Source organism: Paroedura picta, chromosome 1 (assembly GCF_049243985.1).
Source record: "Paroedura picta isolate Pp20150507F chromosome 1, Ppicta_v3.0, whole genome shotgun sequence".
In the NCBI taxonomy this organism is placed as follows: Eukaryota; Metazoa; Chordata; class Lepidosauria; order Squamata; family Gekkonidae; genus Paroedura; species Paroedura picta.
The window spans coordinates 98,307,449-98,328,007 of record NC_135369.1 but is presented as its reverse complement, the minus strand read 5'-3'; the positions used below and the strand labels follow the sequence as shown (position 1 = coordinate 98,328,007).

Genomic DNA, 20,559 nt, shown 5'->3' with positions numbered 1-20,559 from the left:
CTGAGATAGTCAGTAGTCAGCTAGATGTAGTGGTTGAGTTACAGCCTCTAATCTGAGAGCTGGGTTTCATTTCCCAGTCCTCCACATGCAGCCAGCTGGGTGACACAGTTCTCTCAGAGCTCTCCAAGCACCACCAACCTCACAGGGTGTCTGTTGTGGAGAGAGGAAGGGTAGACTATTGTAAGACGCTTTGAGACTACTTCAGGTAGTAAAAAACAGGATATAAAACCCAGCTATTCTTCTTTGCTCAAGTATCTCTTCAGATGTTGAAGTCAGCTGGCAGGTTAGGAATTCATTGTAGATACTTACTGTATGTTTGACCTGTATAAGTGTGCAATTGCTAGTTCCATACAATTCTGGTATTTTTAAAACAGAACCACAGCAGAAAGACCAAAAAGGCCTCTCCCAGGCTATGTGGCACCTGAAGCATGCATTACACTAATCAAAGGTAACGTCCCAGATCTGGAGGCAGCACGGTAGAACTATCATTGCTCATATAATATACATTAAAACCTGACAGACCGACTAAAGCATAAGCAAAGCATTTGAGTTTATAAAGTTAAATTTATTTTTCAGCAAACAGACAAATATTTACGTATTTACAACTATATACAGAATATACTTTAACAAAGAACTTGAAGTAATGGAAGAGAGACAACTGGAATATTTACTCAAGAGACAATATATCCAGGCTACATACACATGTGTGTGTATACACACACACTGCAGTGGGGGCTTATTTTAAGCACAAATTTCAATTTTATAGATATAAGAATCTATACAATTCAAATTTCATAGCTCAGTAGTCATGTGAAAAAAAGTTTAGAAAATGTCCAGATTAAACTCTTGGTAAGTATTTCAGACTGCAAATATAAATAATTGTGTAACTTGCAAATGAAAAAAATGATTTTCATACTTAACTCTTATCTTTGTAGTTTCCAATATAAAAAGTAAGTTTTTTTCAGGAGGCCTAAAGTCAAAGAGTACATAATTAAAATGAAGTTAATTCTTTAAAACAATTTTATTCTTCCCTGACTCCCCTCATTCACTAATAAAATTCCATGGCTGTAGTACTTGTCAAAATGGCTTATTAGCCTGCTAATTTTTTTAAGCATATGGTGTATCTTGTTTAAAATTCCTTCTGAATATCCTTTCTTTTTTAAAAAAGCAGTTCAACAATTAAACGAAGTTCCTTAAAAACATTTTTTTTCAAAGCAACTATTGGAAAGAACTCCAAGATACATTTATATTTTCTTTAAAACATGCTATAAAGAGCTAGTACTTTCATGTTCACTTTTTTGAGGGGTCTGCAGATGATCTACAGGGTATACTACATGCATCATAATCTTCTCAAATTCTGCTTGCTTTTTTTGGAACCAGGAAGGGGTCCAAGTTTGGAGGCTGGTTTCACAGGCTTCTCACTTGTGCAGTCCTGGGCATTGTGGTAGCTGCACAAGCACTTAGTGCAAAAGTCAAAACCACAGCTTTCACGGATACATACTGCCCTTTGTAGATGAGAGTCATATTTTGCAGGAGACCTACAGCGGTGGCAAATTTTCAGACTTTCAGTATTTTTCAGGGTCTTGGCAATCTGTTGAGGAAAACAAGAATGTTTAAAGATTACCACCCCTCCTCTGAATCAATGACAACACTAATGGAACATAGACATATCCATGTTTCCAAACCCATCTGCTACAGAGTCCTTGATTGTCCCAACTTTGTGTTCCAGTATAGCCCATTATGCACAGCCGCCGAAACGGCAATTTCGGGTCACATGGAAAACGTGGAGGGGGAAGACGCGAAGCACATCGGTTATGCATGGGACGGGGCGCGACAGCGGCAAAACCCAGAGTAACCAATTATGCATGCGACGATCCTGGCACTGCTTCTGGTTGTGCCCCAGTCACCCGGAAGCTGCGCTTTCTTCCACGTTTCGCGAACGCGGCTTTTTCGGCGGCATGCACCGAAGCTGCGGCCGGTTGCAGCCAACACTGTGCGCTATCGGTGATTTTAGTCGCTGCCATTCCACCCCGAATGTGCGTTATTCCCCCTAATGGGTCTATCTAAAGCAAAAGCACCAGCTAGTGAGTGCTTCAATGTTAGTGAATACATTTGAAAAATATTTGCAGTAACATGATAAGGTTACGAGTAATACTTGAGCAATTTGTGAACATGACTGGCAGCCAATGAGAATTTAAAATGAAAGTTACCTCAGAAAACTGCGTGAACCAGCTGTGAGAACTCCAACTACTGCGGTCAGCCTTGACTGCGGATGCTTTTTTTGAAGAGGTAGTTTGCACAGTTGATGCTTTCTGAACAAGGGATAGCACTTCTCGGTGAGGAACATATTCCCTTGTGTCAGCTGTTTTTGAGGATTTTGTACAGTTATTCTGTTGAGAGAAAATGTATTTATAAAATAGTCTTTTAATAATGCAGATATTTGCTTCTATATTAAAATACAACTTTTCTTTAATGGAAAGACAAGAGATGTCCTGATTGGCAAATACAAAAAACACAGGTTACAAACTAAAATTGCATGAGATGTTGATATACTTCACACACAGGTGGTAGTAAAAATACTTAACCTTTATTTATCTGGATTTTTATACCGCCCATTCTTTGCAGCTCTGGGCGGTATAAATAAAACCTATGAAATATGCATGTCAATGCTTACTGTTTTTTTTGACAATTTAGTCAATACTTACATGCCAGAAGGGAGTCAGTGACAGAAAGTACAAGCAGAGAACCAGGAGGCCCACTGGTTTGAAGAACAAGCCAATCCTGACAGACACAACCCCCCTCCCCATCTAACCACCTTTGTGGTCAGGCCACGATTTCTACGAGTCTAATTCTACTCTTTGATTCTGGCACAGAGGATCCCCTGCCATTCATGAACTAGCCACTTTCTTAGAAAATGGAGGTTCTGCACAGTGGCAGGTGGTTAGGTCAGGCAGAGTGGAAAGAGAAAGCAAGTGAAAGTTGGGAGAGGGCCCTGAACCTGACAAACATTTGTTTACTTCCACTCTTCTCCCCTATTGGGACCCAAAGTTGCTTACATCACTCTCCTCCCCTCCATGTCATCCTCACAATGCTGTAAGGTAGGTTAGGCCGAGAATGTATGACTGGTCAATGTCACGCAGCAAGCTTCTATGTAGGGATATGAACCTGGGTCCAACGCTTTAACCACTACACTATGCTGGCTCTCAAAAATTAACTATCTAGCACTGAGTGACCCTATTTTGCTGTTCATGTCACTTGGCATGCAAAAAGGTGGGCATGTGGGGCCTCTATTTTCTTCTTATGCAAACATGAAGCAGGTTTCCCCAAAACAGTAGCTATATAGTATCCTTATACCCATAAAGTGGGGTTCTGTAGTCCACCAGAGAGTCCTGACCCATGGGTCAAATATCACAGCTCTATATGGCCTCTTGCTGTGTCTACATAATTTATAGGTGCCTCAAAAGTACAAACTGGATTTTAGACTCCAATAGGAATACACTGTATGATGACACAACGGGAAAAAATTATAGAAACTTACAGATATTAATTTTAATGCTTTGTTATATGCCTGAAAAGCTCGCTTGTCATCATGTAGAATTTTCTTCCATGTTGTACTCACTTTAGCCACACTGTTGTGAAAACAAAAGTTTGTTATATTCCCAAAACCTTAAGAAAGTTCACTATTTAACAAAGTACAATGTTGTCATTCAAACTTTAAAAGGTACTATATAGACCATAGATCATATTTGTGTTGAAATGTATAGGATCCTCGCCCCAACCTCTTTTTGAGACTTTTAAAATCTACTGACTTTGCCTTTGAGGTGACTTTATTTTTTAAGCTGATTTCAGAAATGCCCATTTCGTGTTTGGCATAGCACACGAAAGAGGTCATGTTCCTAACCTACCCTGAAATGCTTTCAACTTAAATAAAAAAAATTTAATAGCAGGCTGAACAGGTCATTGTTTAACTTCTGAATTTGCTTAGAACTCATCCCATGCAAGAGGATCTCTGGGACTTTGAACAAGTCCTTATGAACGGTGTGATTTCACCTTCTATATTTCTGAAAACTAAATAAACACACTCACTTTATCAAGTCTATGTCACTGAGGTGTCTCAGGATGTTTGCTAATATGTGTCTGAATTCTCTATGGAACAGTTCACTAAGGATGTCCAATCGGTCCACTCCCATTTTTCTGCCAATCAGATTCATAAAGCTCAGGCTTCCCCTGGAAACTATTTTATCCAACAAAATACCCCATGACTTTGGATTTCTTTTATTGGTTCTTTTCAGAGTTGAGCAAACAAGTTCTTCAAAATGCAGAACTGGAAGCAAATTCCTTTTTGAACAGTGCAGCTGACTTTTATTCTGACTGAGACTGTGATCTGGTGTCTTGAGGTTTCCTGCCAATGGCACACTGTCATCATGTTCAATAGGTTCATGTGGACTATTCAACAGAGAGGAATAGCCACTATCCTCGTGAAATCTGCCACTTTCCAATGCACTTGCCCTCCTAGCAGGTCCCCATGACATTTGTTGGTTTTCTTTGTTATGTATGGGCTTTCCTTCACTTTTGATGCTGGTATTTCTGATGTTCCCATGGCAAAGATCATTGTGCATGAACTTCTGATACTCTTTGGCACAGTCTTTGCAAAATTCTTCATCATAATCAGAAACAGTAGATTCTTCTGATCTTGTATCTGTTCCACTTGATTTTAATGATGGGTGTCCACAATGAACATGGTTACAATTAAAATCACGCTTCATTTTCACAGTTGGCTAAGGACTGCTTTTAATCTATTTTCCAGCTTGTATCCTAGAACAAAAACAAGATATTAACCATCCTTTATGCCAGAGTAATGATTTCTAATGAAATGTTGAATAGATCTTTAGTTTACCTATAGCTAGAGCAATGGACAAAACGGTCCACATGATACTGACATTCAGGTAACTATCACACTGAGGACTGCATAAATGAAGACTTTGTTCCACTGCAACACAAGGATTTCCATCTAGGGGCCCAACTTTATGGACTCCCCCTTTTACACCCTAAAATACTGTTCCTAGGCAAAGGACTTCTGTCCCCCCCCCCAAAAAGCAGCATTTCAGCAGGCATTTGAGGCTATAAGTGTAGGGTGAGATGAGAAAGCGATGTTCCACATGCATAAACACTCCAGGGAACCCAATCTTAGAACTCTAAACACATTTATTATGGAGAAACGCTTATTGAACACAGTGAGCCTAAAGAGTTCACAAGCAGAAAATGGGGTGACGGGCCTATGATTGCAGCATGAACTACAGCATTTCAGACTATAGCAATGTATTTTGATATGCTCCCCTATGTTACTTGCATCTGGCAAGTAGAAAAAGGTAGCAGAACAAGCTAGTTCTCCATTTATGTGGAATGTGGGACACAATTAGAACAGGGCGAGAAAACATTCCCTGCACTCTGAAGAGGCCTAGCCCATTCTATCATATCCTGAACATTTCCCCAGTACAGGCTTAAAGCAGGGAACGTTTCTCTGTACCCTTGTCAACAGCTCGCCCCTCACACACTGGCATCCTTTAAGTTTGTTTGCTGGGGCTCTGGGTGCTGCTTCAGGGGGCCTCGTGGCCTATCTGCCCTCCGGGCCCTTTAAAGGTTGCCTGCTCATTGGGAGGCGACTCATAATTCTCTCCTGATAACATTGGGCGAAGCAGACCCCCCCACAGCCGAACCCGGAGGTCCATTTCTCGAGCGCACTGCAAGGGGCGGGAAGAGGGACCGGTGTGTGCCCTGTCTGGCGCGCTGCAGCCTCAAGGAGTGGCCGAGGCATGCATGGTCTGACCCGCGCGCTTCAGAAATGGTGGCCTCGGGGGGGGGGGGGGAGGGCGGGAGAGCAGAACCTCGCGGAATAAGGGCGCCTCCCCACCGCGGGGAGACTAGAAAGGGTTTTTTAAAAGGGCGTGGTGGGGGGAGAGGATTAACACGAGTCTCGCCGTTTCTCACGTGCTCTGCAAACCAACATTGCGGGGGCAAGGGTAAGGAAGGAGCACAAGAAAGGGTGGTGGTGGGTACTTAAGCAATCCACACGATTCTGTCTGCTGGGAAAGGGGAAACGCAGGGCACACAGCAGCATGTTTCCCAACCACCTACTGTGCACGCAGGACTGATCGGGCCCTTCTCCCGCCGGCGGGATTCGGCCCTTCAACATCAGTTCGCAGCTCTTACTCTCTAAGGCATCCTCCGGCTTGACTGCTCTCCCCCCCCCCCGACCTCCTCCCCCCCACCCCCATCCCGCCGCCGCCGCCAGGGGACCGGAGGCCGCCTGCTCCTCCGTGCAGGAACATCCCTCACCTAGGCGCCATTCTCTCCCTGCCCCGCTCTGCGTCCCTGTCGCGAATCCCTCCCTCTGCTTGATTTACCCGTAGCTGAAGGGCGCGCGTCTAGGATGGCTTACCTGCTTGGTCTCCGTCCCCCTGCCTCTGCCTAAACCTTCCTGGCCACTTACCCTCCGTTCCCCTGCCTCTGTCTTAAACTCTAGGCGGAATTTCTTTGCCGGGTACTTTTAAAAACTTTGAATCTGGTATCCAAAACCAGAGCAGCCAATAGGGAAAGAGCTGCAGTGTCTGACTCGCCAATAAACAAGGAGAGAGAGGCGGCGACCAATACCCGCTCGAGAGGGTGGAGCTACCGTTGAGAGGGCTCCCCCCTCCTCGCTTCCTCCAGCCGAGGCTTAAAGCCTGCAAGCGCGAGGGCGGCGGCCGCGGCGGTCGGTGGGTGGGGGAAGGCAATGTGTTCAGCGCGCGCGCGCGCCTTTACTAGCCATGAGAGGCTGGGGGAAGCAAGCTCGCAGCGCGGGAGAGGCTCCGGCGCCCGCCCAGTCGCTCGCGCTCTCTCTAGCGAGGACATTCTATTGGGCAAGGGCTATGCACGGGGCAAGAGCCGCGCGAGAAGGGCGCTTCTTCTGGCAGCCCACTACCCTCCCTGCTTTTTGCGGAGAACACCGAGTCCACCTTTGTACACATCATATCTTTCTACGGGCTTTATATGACGCGGCTGCCTCAAGGGACTGCTGAATAAACTCCGATTCTTAAATCGAATCTTAAGTGAGAATTCTGACAGCAGGCCCCGGACCATGAGTATTTAGGGCACACGCACAGGAATGGCGCTAGGGTCGCTCGTTAACGACTTTGAAAAAGGAACCGACTCCCTCGTTAAGGGCATTTGTGTGTGTGTGTGTGTGTGTGTGTGTGTCCGGGGGGGGGGGGAGAGAATAATTATCCTACGAGGAAGTACTCCCTAATGCATGTGCTGATGGCATCTGTCACTCTCTGCCCTCCGTGGGGGACTTCATGCAGCTGTTCACTAGCAAGGAAAATACAGCCTGCTCCTACTGGGAGGCAGCTTCCTACATTGTATGGCTTAAACCTCAGCAATGAAAATAAATAGTGGGGCTGACCAGCACAAATTAAGGCCAGGAGCCTAGTACTGCCCAGGTATAATATATTGGCTTGCATATCAAGTTAGGGACCTAACATTCAAATCTCTAACACAAGGTTCACCAGGCAACTTTGAGCTTCTCACATTCAGCAAAACCTCACTGTCAGGGTTATTGCCAGGATAAGGGGAGGGCACACTCAGCTACATCATTTGAAGGAAGCCAGCCTGCCTAACTCACTCCCACAGTCTCTTTAAAATATACCATATAACAGAATGACAGCGTACCTATTTTAAACTGCAACCCTAAACATACATATTTGGAGTCAGTAGCTATTAATATTACTAGGTATTTTGTTAGTCTTTGTAGCTAAGGAAGGTTCAGGCAAATGAGATAATGGATTTGGTACACATCTCTCATCCCTGCTCACTCTGCTATTTTCTGAAATATGTCCCAGTTTTGAATCTATATTAAGAACAAATATGTGATGAAGTAGATTCAGTTTAATTTTTAGAGTGAGCTGACCCTTTGGCTTAAGCTTTTTAATGAGCATTGATTTACAGTGTACAGGCACTCTTCCACTGCAAAGAACCCCGTTGAATATGCTGAACTGAGCATTAATTGTTGCACAAATATTTTCCAGCATTTGAATATTTTGTGGCAGGGAAAAATAATTCCCTTCCCCCTATACATCAGCTTTATAGCAAAGCTCAGCCTAGGATATATTGCCATAATACTGCATAGTGCCCATAACATTACTGATAAGCCATTTTGATATTTACATTGGGCTGCCATTCATGTATGACAACACATCTGTTACCATTAACCCCTTAATGTGATAACTCAAATATATTTATGCATTTGCCCATTATCATCTTGCCCCCCTTGTTTAGGATTAGAGTATTAGAAATGTAGAAATGTGCATTTCAAATATGTCTACCATGACTGGTTAAGTATTTTACTAAATTTGCAAGGCATTCTTTTAGAGATATTAGTCTCTCCTGTAATCAGATACCTTGTTTAACTATAGATAGGTTCAATCAGCTATTCATGATAATCTGTCTGTAGTAGTAGAAAAAGAGCAAGAGTCCAGTAGCATCTTAAAGACTAATAAAATATGGGGTAGATATAAGCTTTTGAGAGTCACTGCTCACTTCTTCAGATACAGCTAGGTGTATCTGAAGTAGTAAGCAGGAACAAAAGCTCATACCCTGCCTCATATTCTGTTAGTCTGAAGGTGTTACTAGTATAATTCATAACCAGGACAAAACTGAATTACATATACACAACATATAGTAACATAAAATTGTTTTACCATATTAAATGTTCTTATTACCTGTAAAGTATGTTTTCATTAAAGAGTTGGTAAACATTATTTATGTAACTATATGAAATTTGAGCAGTCATCTGCATACTATAGTTCATAAAATTCATCATTCAATAATGGAGCTGGAAGGCAGTTTCATCAGCAGATCCTGTTTTTGGAATATTCAAGTAAAATGATCTATAGCTCATACAAGGGTAACTATTCTCAGATTACACAATAACCATTCTTTTTGAATAAGTTAGGCAATATTAAGTCTATTATGATCTCAAGTTTTAAAATGAGTTATATAGATAAACGTGATAATAAAATTATGTAGTACATATAGGAAACATATTGTTCACCCCTAATCCATTTTATTCTCACAACCTCCCTGTGCCAGGATGTCCAGTCCAACCTCACTGAATGGTGAACTCAACCTAAATCTCTTCAGACACAGCCCAATATGCAACACCGGAAGTTTTAGTAGCAATTGCCACATAGTTTTCTAGTCCAACTGTTGAGTTTAAGGAGATGTTGTACACTTATGCCTTTCTGAAAGACACAAATCCCATTGCAATGACATTGCTTTGAAACTGCCAGGCAGAGGCTATTGTCTTTCCTTCCACACACTTATTCTCCAGTTATTTGGTTCTGGTGATACAGCAGGGAGAGATAAAGAAGCTTGGGTTGCTTTCAAGGAAACTTTTCTGAAGGGTTTAGGTGATAAAGAAAATTATCACTCAGAGCTACCAATGTTAAAGGAAAGAAAGCACACTGCTACAACAGAAAAGATCTGGGAAAACAACATCTTCTCTTTCTTTCATGTGATTTATGTCAAATCACAGATTTAGTTCTTCAGATTGGAAATAGAAGGGTCTACTGAAGGTAATGTCCATGGATTAGATTTTTTACAAAAAACGTTCAGGTTAGTACTGTAAGGAAGGCAAAGAAAAGAACAGCAGATATTTTCCAACATTTTGTATTTGTATTGCAGGCCATGGTTCCCAAATATTATGAATTAAAACATCCCTAACTAAAAACAGTCAATCCAAGCAAGGTCATTTGAGTGGCTCTTAAGAAGATGAACATAGGCTTACAAAGAAATTCTTTGACCATTTCTTGCCAACCAATTTGTATCCCAGTGATGAAAAAGAAATGAAAAGGGTAAACATTGCAACTGGTATGTCATAATCTTAAATTCTGTTTTATCAAAGCTTACAGAAAATGACTAGGCCACAGTCCACCATTGAGTTCATGATGACTAGATTTGAACCATTCTCTTTCCAGATATAGTTCAACATTTTAACACTACACCAAAATACCATTTTGAGAAACAGCATGTCTTTGGAAAGGTTACTTATACATTTTACAAATAAACAGACACAGTATTTCTGCTCTTAATAATAATGAACTGATTCTCATATGAATATGCGTAGTAGAGAATCTCTTAATATCTCTATGACTTCACTGATCTGAAGAATTCAACTTTCTCCCTAATACCTAGGTACAGTTTTCAAACTCTATAAGAACCCTAAACAATTTTCATGCTGCCTGTTGCCCTACTCATCAGCTTGCTGCTTAACAAGGGGTCTAAATAACTATGTGTCTTAATTTGTTGTTGCTTGAAAACTTCCAAACACAAAGCAGAATGAAGGCTATGCAAGATACATACAGTACTTAAGGTGCTGGAGGCTCTTTAGACTGCACAATAATAGAATGAAATATCATGGAATTGCTATGAAATTTCATAAGATCCACACCTGACAAGGGCTTTCTAGCTGAGTCACTGGTTCAGTCCCTAAATTTGAAAAATACTGAGTTAATCCCTGCAGATATTCTCTCTAGCCATTCTAAAATAATCCCTGAAGTAAAATATGATAGTAAAGATCTTATTGGCTCCTTTTAGCTGAATTTACCCCTTGGAATGAGTTCTGTTTTCACTTACTGTAAGATTATATACCCTGTACAGGGAAAGTAAAGGGATGATTTATAGCCCTCTTTACTGTCCTAAGCAGACTTCAGTCCTGCCCAGTTTAGATCAAGTTTTTAAAGTGCATTAAAACAGCTGTAACTGGGATTCTTTTCACCAGATAATTAACAACTTGTAAACAAAAGTGGGAACTCCCTGCCTAGATAAATGGTTTGATCAGAGATTGCCTTATAGGAGGGAGTAGATGGGAAGGCCACTGATGCAAGTAATATGTAAACAAGCAGTTGTGTTACAAACAGGGACAATTTGTATATAGTGACATATTAATTACTTGTAGGAGTTTTTATTGATGTGGAACACATCTACTGCTGTGCTCCCCATAATGGAAATGATAAGGGACAGGATGTTCATTGTCCCGCCTCAGGGAACACACCAGTGGATGGTGCTGGTGGCAGAGCAGTGAGGCCCACCACTGAGCTCTGCTCGGTACATTACCGCTGCCACCGCCCATCTTCTGAAGCCAGTCCTGCCCTCAGGAGAGAAAAAACAGACTTGGAGGATGGCTGGTCACAGCGGCAGCAGAGCAGCCCCGCTCAGTACGCTGCCGCTGTAACTGCTGCCTGTCTTCTGAGGCTGGTCCCACCCTTGGGAGAGCAGGACTGGCCTTGGAAGATGGCAGAGCCTGTGGCAGCAGAGCAGCAAGGCCCAGCTCTGAGCCCCACTGGGTGCTCTGCTGCAGCATTACTGGAGCCCTGAAGAAACCCTGCAGCTGCCAGCCTTGAGGCACCCACCTGAGGCAGCGGAGGACCAAACAACACGTCAGCCCTACTGCTGCTAGAGGCAAGGAGGGGGAAGGGATGGGGGGAGTGTGGGGGGGAGAAGATTGTGTCTGGGTGTGCATGTGTATGTGCGTCAGACAGTGGGAGGGGGAGGGACCAGGATGGACACTGGGGAAGTGCGAGGTAAGGAGGATGGGCCAGGGAGGAGTGGGGGAGGAAAAGAGTTTGTGTCTGTGTGTAAGTGTGTATGTCTGAAAGGGAGGGGGGAAGGGACCAGGACGGACATCGGGGAAGCGACTGGGAATGGGAAAGGCAAGGGGGGAGTGGGGGAGGAGTCTGTGTCTGCATGTATGTATCTGTGAGGGGGAGGACCAGAGAGGTCAGGGAAGCCCGAGGTAAGAGAGGAGAGGCCAGGAGGGAGTGTGTGTGTGTGGCAGCAACACAGGGAGGGTTCAGGACCAAGAAGCACTAGAGCAGGGATGTGTTTCACATACCCTGTGATAGACTGTCACTAGAATTTATTTTCTTTCAGATCTACACCTAGCCACCTGCCTATGAACCATCTCTCTCCTTTTCTGCCCTTAGACATTTAGAAGATGCAGAGAGCAGCATGCAGGTAAAATATTGTTTAACACAAAGGCTACACATTGGCTGTCTTCAACATTGACAAGTTCATGCTGAAACTGATGAGAGTCCTGCTTTCAGTCTCAAAACACAGTGCTATGAGGCAGGCTGTGAAGCTGCAATGCCTATGTTTAATCACCACCCAGAATGGAAGAGTGGGAAGCTGCAAACTGGGCTGGTGCATGGGTAAGGAGAGACAGGCACAAGAGTTTAGACCAGACAAATTCTTCAACTGAATATATAAGCAATCAGGCTCAGATGTCAAAAACAATCATCTAAAGAGAAAAGAGACACAATAAGAGACAACCCAATTTATGAACAACTGTGTCAGCACAGCAGTTTGTAGGGTTGAAACCATAATAGTCTTCAGTTGGTCTGGGGCCATTATACCTGTGAGACTACATCCTCCCATGTACCCTGTGGACAGAGTTATATTCCCAGAGGTCCATCCTGCTAATTAACCCTGACCTGAAACAGGCCTGATTTTCATAAAAAAAGACTAGGGTATTTTCAGTCCTGGCCCCAACCCTCTGGAAATGCTTTCCTGATGGAAATTCGGACCCTGTAGTCTCTTCTGCAATTTCACAGAGCCTGCAAAATCATCCTCTTCCAACTGGCATTCGAGGGAGGGACCTTGCCCTCGCAGGCATTATCTCTTTCATGCTCTTTGACTCTCATTAATTATTTCAGGCACTTCACCTCTTTTACATGGTCACCATACTGGTTAGGTTGGGTGGGAATGGGTCTTATTGTTATTTATTGTATTCATATTTAAACTATGGTTTTAATTCCTGTAAACTACCCTGAGCATACCTTACCATGGGAAGGGCAAGGTATAAATCTAAAGCAGTGGTCCCCAACCTTTCTGAGGCTGGGGACAGGCAGGGCATCGGGCCACGCCTGCGCGGACCACACCCGCGCATCGGGCCACACATCGGGCCACGCCCGCGGGCCGCACCCGCGCATCAGGCCGTGCCCGCGCGATGCGCGGCCCAGACCTGATTCCCTCTCCCCGCCCTCCCGCAGTAAGAAGCTTCCCGGGCCGCAAGCTTGCAGCCTGGGAAGTTTTTTACTGCGGGGGGGGGGGGGGGAGAGGGAGCCGCGGCCCGGTGCCGCGGCCCGTAGGTTGGGGACCACTGATCTAAAGTATAAGTAATAAATTCAATTTGCAAATCCAGTCCCAAACACCACTCAAAGCAAAGATGAGCAGGAGCCTTGCAGCCCTTAAACACTGACAACTTGTTAGTTTAGCATTTTAATCTAGTTCCACTAGATTCCTGATTATTTTTGCTACAACCACTATACTGTTCTATGGTATTTAATTTGGGGATACCATTCAAATCATTGAGACTACATGATACACTATCTGGATTTTTAAAATATCGATATTATAAGGCTGAACAATATTATGTACTGAACACATTTTTTTACTGACAAAGAGTCTGAAAGTAGTTATTTTCTCGGGTGTCTGCTTACATCGGCAGAATATCACAGCACTGCTCAAGAGTGGAAACTAGAGTCACTCCAAATACAAACTAAAAATTGTATGCCTGAAGCAATTATTACTCTTAGGTCTATCATCTGAATACTTTTCTCTGGCAGAGGGGAACCCCTAACTTAGGTGGAACCAAGCAAGCAGCTGTGCAGCTAGTTTAGTTGCTTTTCCATACCTGTGGAGACAGAATGTGATGAATATCAGCTCAGCCTGGTTGGGTCACTTTCTGAAATTACTTCCATTAGAGTCTCATAGTCAGCATATTCTCTTAGAGCCTGTATCATTTCATCTAGCAGTTCTTCTCCCAACAGGAACTTTTCAATGTGATACACTGATCTGGTTATTCTATGGTCAGTAACTCGATCCTGTGAAAAGTTGTAGGTTCTGATCTTCTCAGATCTTCCTTTGGTCCCAGTCTGTTCAGAAGATGACAAGCAAATACCACATTCATCATAGGGTTTATTGAATATTCAGCCAACAGGATTTTTCATGGAAACAGATATAGTTCCCTTCAGGAGTGAAGAAATAATGCAACACAGACTCATATCATAAGCAACAACAAAGAAAGATCCTTCCTGGAAGTTCAGTAAGACTTTGTTAAAAATACAGAGGATCATCTAAAATATCAATACACTTCAAGCAATTATTTTGTTCTTTGGTAAACAAGTTACCCAAATTTGTAAAAAAAATGATTAAGCTTGTCCTTTGGGTAACATAATTTAGTTAAATAAATATATTGTTTTTTGGTAAAGAAGGAGCATAGCATCACACTAGGCTACGTAATTGCAGAAAGCAAAGGATTGTTACATAATTTTAAAAGCTTGGGAAGAAAAAAAGCACTATAAAAGCTTTCCCAGTAACATGTATTAACACATTGAATGCACACAACCTCCACCCTACCACAGATAAACAGGTTTGCGTATGTGCAGGCGCATATATGAATGAGGGGGGAACTGGTCTCTATATATGAAAGAAGTGAGAAAAGATCCAATAAATCCAGCAGAAACTTCACATCCTGTAATTGTATACAAACATTTCTGGGCTAGGCCATCTCCTTTGCACATGAGAAGAATATACCCCTCCCCACAACTAGAACATTGGCTGTGGAATGATCAAAGCTCTGCCACATAAACTCGAGCCTTTCAAAACCAATTTGACCAGTTAAGATGGGGCCTCAAAAAGCTTGTTAATTTTTTGTCATCTGGTAAATTTCACAAGCAAATAAAAATGTGGCAGACATGCTCAGGTTAGAGCTGAAAATTTAAGCAAATACAAGAGGTTCAGCCATACTGGACTTAATACTGACCAACAGGCAAGAGTTGGTGGATGAGGTGAAGGAGGTGGGGACCCTAGGGGGAAGTGACCATGTCCTCATAGAATTCCTTTTGAGATGGGGAGCCAAGGAAGCTTGTAGCCAGACGCGGATGTTGGATTTTCGTAGGGCAAACTTTAATAAACTCAGAGACATGATGAGTGTCATACCATGGACGAGAATGCTGGAAGGGAAAGGAGCATGTGAAGGGTGGGCGCTACTCAAACAAGAACTATTGCATGCTCAATCAATGACTATTCCAGAAATACGAAAACACTGCAGGAGCTCTAAGAAGCCTATTTGGATGAACAGAGAACTTCAAGAGGAACTAAGAAAGAAAAGGAAAATGTTCAGGAAATGGAAGGAAGGACAGAGCTCTAAAGAAGAGTACCTACAGGTTACTAGGCACTGTAGATCAATCATCAGAAAGGCCAAAGCTGAGAGTGAGCTAAGATTGGCCAGGGAAGCCCATTGTAACAAGAAAAGATTTTTCAGTTATGTGAGGAGCAAACGTAAAGTCAAGGAGGCAATAGGCCCACTGTTGGGTGCAGATGGACAAACTCTAACGAAAGATGCAGAGAAAGCAGAAAGGCTTAGTGCCTATTTTACATCAGTTTTTTCCCACAGGTCAAAGTGTTTAGGCACATCTAGAGATGGCTGTAGCCAAAGGATAGTGTCTGGGTGGCAGGTTAACATGGATAGAGAAGTTGTCGAGAGGCATTTAGCTGCACTGGATGAGTTCAAATCCCCTGGTCCAGATGAAATGCACCCGAGAGCACTCAAAGAACTTTCCAGAGAACTTGCACAGCCCTTGTCCATCATCTTTGGAACCTCTTTAAGGACTGGAGATGTCCCGGAGGACTGGAAAAGAGCAAACGTTATTCCGATCTACAAAAAAGGGAGGAAGGATGACCCAGGAAACTACAGACCAGTGAGTCTGACCTCTGTTGTGGGGAAGATAATGGAGCAGATATTAAAGGGAGCGATCTGCAAACATCTGGAGGACAATTTGGTGATCCAAGGAAGTCAGCATGGATTTGTCTCCAACAGGTCCTGCCAGACCAACCTAGTTTCTTTTTTTGACCAAGTAACAGGTTTGCTGGATCGGGGAAATTCGGTTGATGTCATTTACTTGGATTTTAGTAAAGCTTTTGACAAGGTTCCCCATGATGTTCTGATGGATAAGTTGAAGGACTGCAATCTGGATTTTCAGATAGTTAGGTGGATAGGGTTAGAGAACCGCACTCAAAGAGTTGTTGTCAATGGTGTTTCATCAGACTGGAGAGAGGTGAGTAGCGGGGTACCTCAGGGCTCGGTGCTCGGCCCGGTACTTTTTAACATATTTATTAATGATCTAGATGAGGGGGTGGAGGGACTACTCATCAAGTTTGCAGATGACACCAAATTGGGAGGACTGGCAAATACTCCGGAAGATAGAGACAGAGTTCAACGAGATCTGAACACATTGGAAAAATGGGCAAATGAGAACAAGATGCAATTCAATAAAGATAAGTGTAAAGTTCTGCATCTGGGTCAGAAAAATGAAAAGCATGCCTACTGGATGGGGGATACGCTTCTAGGTAGCACTGTGTGTGAACGAGACCTTGGGGTACTTGTGGATTGGGGTACTTGTGTCATAGTCCCATTGTATACGGCACTGGTCAGACCACACCTGGAGTACTGTGTGCAGTTCTGGAGGCCTCACTTCAAGAAGGACGTAGATAAAATTGAAAGGGTACAGAGGAGAGCGACGAAGATGATCTGGGGCCAAGGGACCAAGCCCTATGAAGATAGGTTGAGGGACTTGGGAATGTTCAGCCTGGAGAAAAGGAGGTTGAGAGGGGACATGATAGCCCTCTTTAAGTATTTGAAAGGTTGTCACTTGGAGGAGGGCAGGATGCTGTTTCTGCTGGCTGCAGAGGAGAGGACACGCAGTAATGGGTTTAAACTTCAAGTACAACGATATAGGCTAGATATCAGGAAAAAGTTTTTCACAGTCAGAGTAGTTCAGCAGTGGAATAGGCTGCCTAAGGAGGTGGTGAGCTCCCCCTCACTGGAAGTCTTCAAGCAAAGGTTGGATACACACTTTTCTTGAATGCTTTAGGATGCTTAGGGCTAATCCTGCGTTGAGCAGGGGGTTGGACTAGATGGCCTGTATGGCCCCTTCCAACTCTATGATTCTATGATTCTATGATTTGTTAAAATATGCAATTTCATTAACTGATAAAGTTCTTGTCTTAGCAAAGAGGTTAAATGTTGATAAATATAAATAAAGAAGCCAGTTTGGTGTAGTGGCTAAGAGCAGCAGCTTCTAATTTAATGAGTTGGGTTTGATTCCCTGCTTCTTCACATGCAGCCAGCTGGACAACTATGGGCTTGTCAGAGTCCTGATAGTTCTGTTCTCAAGGAGCAGTGCTTTCAGGGCTCTCTCAGCACCACCTACCTCGCAGAGTGTCTGTTGTGAGAGTGGAAGGGAAGGCAATTGTAAGCCGCCTTGAGATTCGTTCGGGTAGTGAAAAGTGGGGTATAAAAACAACTCTTCTTAAAATATCACAATTTTAACATTATATTATAGCTGGGGTCTTCAAAAGACAAAAGTGGCCCAGGCCTTTCTAAACTTCTGTGAGCTTCCTACTCACTCAAAACTAGTTATGTCAAACTAAAGGAACCTGTTCTTCAGATAAGTTTGAAATAGAACAAATCAGGAACAGACAAATTATGTGGGTCTTCTGCTCCTTCATTTTAGTTTGAATTTAACCAATTTTACATCATTGCCTTTCCTTTCAAGAATCTCCATCCTTCTCTACAACATTCACTATGCCCTGTTAACATCCTGAGTTTTCACTCTATATCTCTGCCTTGCATCTCAACCATTTTTCCACATCCAAACTACATCATGATATCATGTCTCTGCACTGTACTTTATCAGCCTCCGAGATATTATTCCTTGTCAAAGTGAAAATTACCTGAATCTTTCTGGCAGCCTCTCTCTTTCTTGACTCTTCTTCAAGTTTGATACTGTATAATTTGGCCCGAAGCATTTGCATAGCCTTTTCTTTATTTCTGATTTGAGACCGTTCTTGTTGACATTCAGATACCACTCCTACAGTGACAAGAAATGCTGATGAAAATTGCCTTGGGTAGCATGTTGTCACAGTCTATGGCTACAAACAAGATACTTGGGAAGTTGTTAGATACTTTTGAATTGAATTGTAAAAGCGATATAAACTATTATTTACAAATGCCATGGGAAAACATCTAGATGTGAGTCCCATAGCACCTTATTATTATTTAAATTTAAATCTCTATACTGTCCTCCCCCACAATGTGGGACTCAGCAATTAAGAGCAACATAAAGAAGAAGAAGAAGAAGAAGAAGAGTTGGTTCTTATATGCCACTTTTCCCTACCCGAAGGAGGCTCAAAGCGGCTTACAGTCGCCTTCCCATTCCTCTCCCCACAATAGACACCCTGTGAGGTGGGTGAGGCTGAGAGAGCCCTGATATCACTGCTCAGTTAGAACAGTTTTATCAGTGCCATGGCGAGCCCAAGGTCACCCAGCTGGTTGCATGTGGGGGAGTGGAGAATCGAATCCGGCATGCCAGATTAGAAGTCCGCACTCCTAACCACTACACCAAACTGGCAGAGATAATACAGTTAAAACAGTATAAAATACAGAGTATAAAAAGCAAACAATTTACAATTTACATTAGAGACCAATGCAATCTTTAGGAGTACGAGCTTTTGAGACTCAAAGCTTTTGTCTGCTTCGCCCAATGTTATCAGGAGAGAATTATGAGTCGCCTCCCAATGAGCAGGCAACCTTTAAAGGGCCCGGAGGGCAGATAGGCCACGAGGCCCCCTGAAGCAGCACCCAGAGCCCCAGCAAACAAACTTAAAGGATGCCAGTGTGTGAGGGGCGAGCTATGTTGACAAGGGTACAGAGAAACGTTCCCTGCTTTAAGCCTGTACTGGGGAAATGTTCAGGATATGATAGAATGGGCTAGGCCTCTTCAGAGTGCAGGGAATGTTTTCTCGCCCTGTTCTAATTGTGTCCCACATTCCACATAAATGGAGAACTAGCTTGTTCTGCTACCTTTTTCTACTTGCCAGATGCAAGTAACATAGGGGAGCATATCAAAATACATTGCTATAGTCTGAAATGCTGTAGTTCATGCTGCTCCTTTTGTCAGATACTTCCTTTCACTCTCAAAAGTTCATACCTCCCAAAATCTTGTTGGTCTCTAAGGTGCTACCGGTCTCAAATCTAGGTGTTCTACTGCATATCAGCATGCCCTCTAAAACTATGAAAAGATAAAGTGCCATTGAATGGGAAAAGGACATTTCACTTCAGCAAGACATGCAACTCAATGTAAAGTTATTCAATGACATTTTTATCTCTTAAGTCATCATCAGAGTATATATTACTGAAGTTCCAACCATGTTGAGTCTGGTGTGTATTTGTTAAGACAAGTAAAACAAAATTCTGTTCCACAGAACATCCTCCCCAAGGTTTTTCTAAACATCTGAAGAATCTTATAGACCAGTGGTCCCCAACCTTCTTATCACCGGGGACTGGTCAACACTTGACAATTTTATTGAGGCCCGGGGGGGGGGGGGAGAGTCTTTTGCCGAAGGACATCGCCGCCTGAGCCCCTGCTCCACTTGCTTTCTTGCTGGCTCCCCTGACTTTCCGCTACCATTTGCTAACTGAACATGCGATCTTCTTATATACAGTCAGACTATCGTTCCCTCCTCTATGCTGCCTGGCTGAAGCTCTCTGGGGTCTCCATTTTGGATATTCGAAGCACTACTATTAGAGATCTTTTTTAACTTGAGATGCCAGACACTGGTTCTGCCACTTAATAATATCACTACTACCTCAGCATTTAGGGATAAATCATGAAAAGAGACCAGGACCAATCTGAGCATGACAGAAGATTTCGCCACAGAAGGAAAATATATTTTAACTCACCTGTAGGAATGTGGACTATTCGAACAGCACTGTCGGTGGTATTCACATGCTGACCACCAGCCCCAGTGGCTCGTTTTGTTTCAATACGTAAATCCTTGGGATTAATTGTCAGATTTATCTGCAACAAGATATTTTGCTTATTCTCGGCAAGGTACTGATGGTTAATCGAATGGACAAATTGTTTTTATTCCAACAAATCATATTATCTTTTCATTATTATCTTTTCATTGGGAGATCTGTTTTACCAACAACTGGTCTTCCTTTTCTTAATGGAGAAGACAAGTAGCAGAACTGAATTCAGGTGGGATGAATAAGAACAAAAGCAAAACATACCTCAGTGGGTTGTGGTAATACTGCTACTGTCATTGTGCTAGTGTGAATGCGGCCTTGCTTCTCTGTCTTAGGCACTCGTTGTACACGATGTACTCCTCCTTCAAACTTCATGTGTCTATAAGCTTCAAGACCACTTATAGAGGCAGATGCATGTCTCAAACCACCTTAAATTAAAATATAAAAACCTGAATAAATTGTAATGCAACTGGAAGAGCTTGTTAAAGGATTTAAACATGTCTTTTTTTTCAGTGCCTACTTTTGAGGCGCTTAATATTTATTTCTTCTAATTATAATGGACAGTTCTTCTGCCACATCACAGGTATGCATCAATCCTCACTACAACACAACAAAACTTTGAGATCAGACTTCTTCTAAACATTTGCAAC

At 42.9% G+C, this 20,559-nt stretch overlaps 1 protein-coding gene across 7 annotated transcripts in view; it reads right to left on the bottom strand.

The window, feature by feature from the left end:
* Positions 1–544: 544 nt before the first annotated feature.
* MTRF1L (mitochondrial translation release factor 1 like) overlaps positions 545–20,559 on the bottom strand; it is a 26,091-nt gene continuing 6,076 nt past the window's right edge. For 2 of the 7 annotated variants that reach the window (XM_077349209.1, XM_077349268.1), the window contains exons 4-7: positions 20,174–20,337; positions 19,841–19,958; positions 17,833–17,969; positions 9,690–13,970 (exon numbers count right to left, since the gene is read on the bottom strand). In XM_077349209.1, the coding sequence (XP_077205324.1) occupies positions 13,755–13,970; positions 17,833–17,969; positions 19,841–19,958; positions 20,174–20,337 (635 nt within the window). In that variant the 3' untranslated portion in view covers positions 9,690–13,754. Of the gene's footprint in view, positions 1,592–2,210; positions 2,391–3,538; positions 3,630–4,086; positions 4,816–6,439; positions 13,971–17,832; positions 17,970–19,840; positions 19,959–20,173; positions 20,338–20,559 lie in introns of those variants that run through there. The other 5 variants (XM_077349257.1, XM_077349238.1, XM_077349249.1 and 2 more) reach the window with 5 other exon arrangements.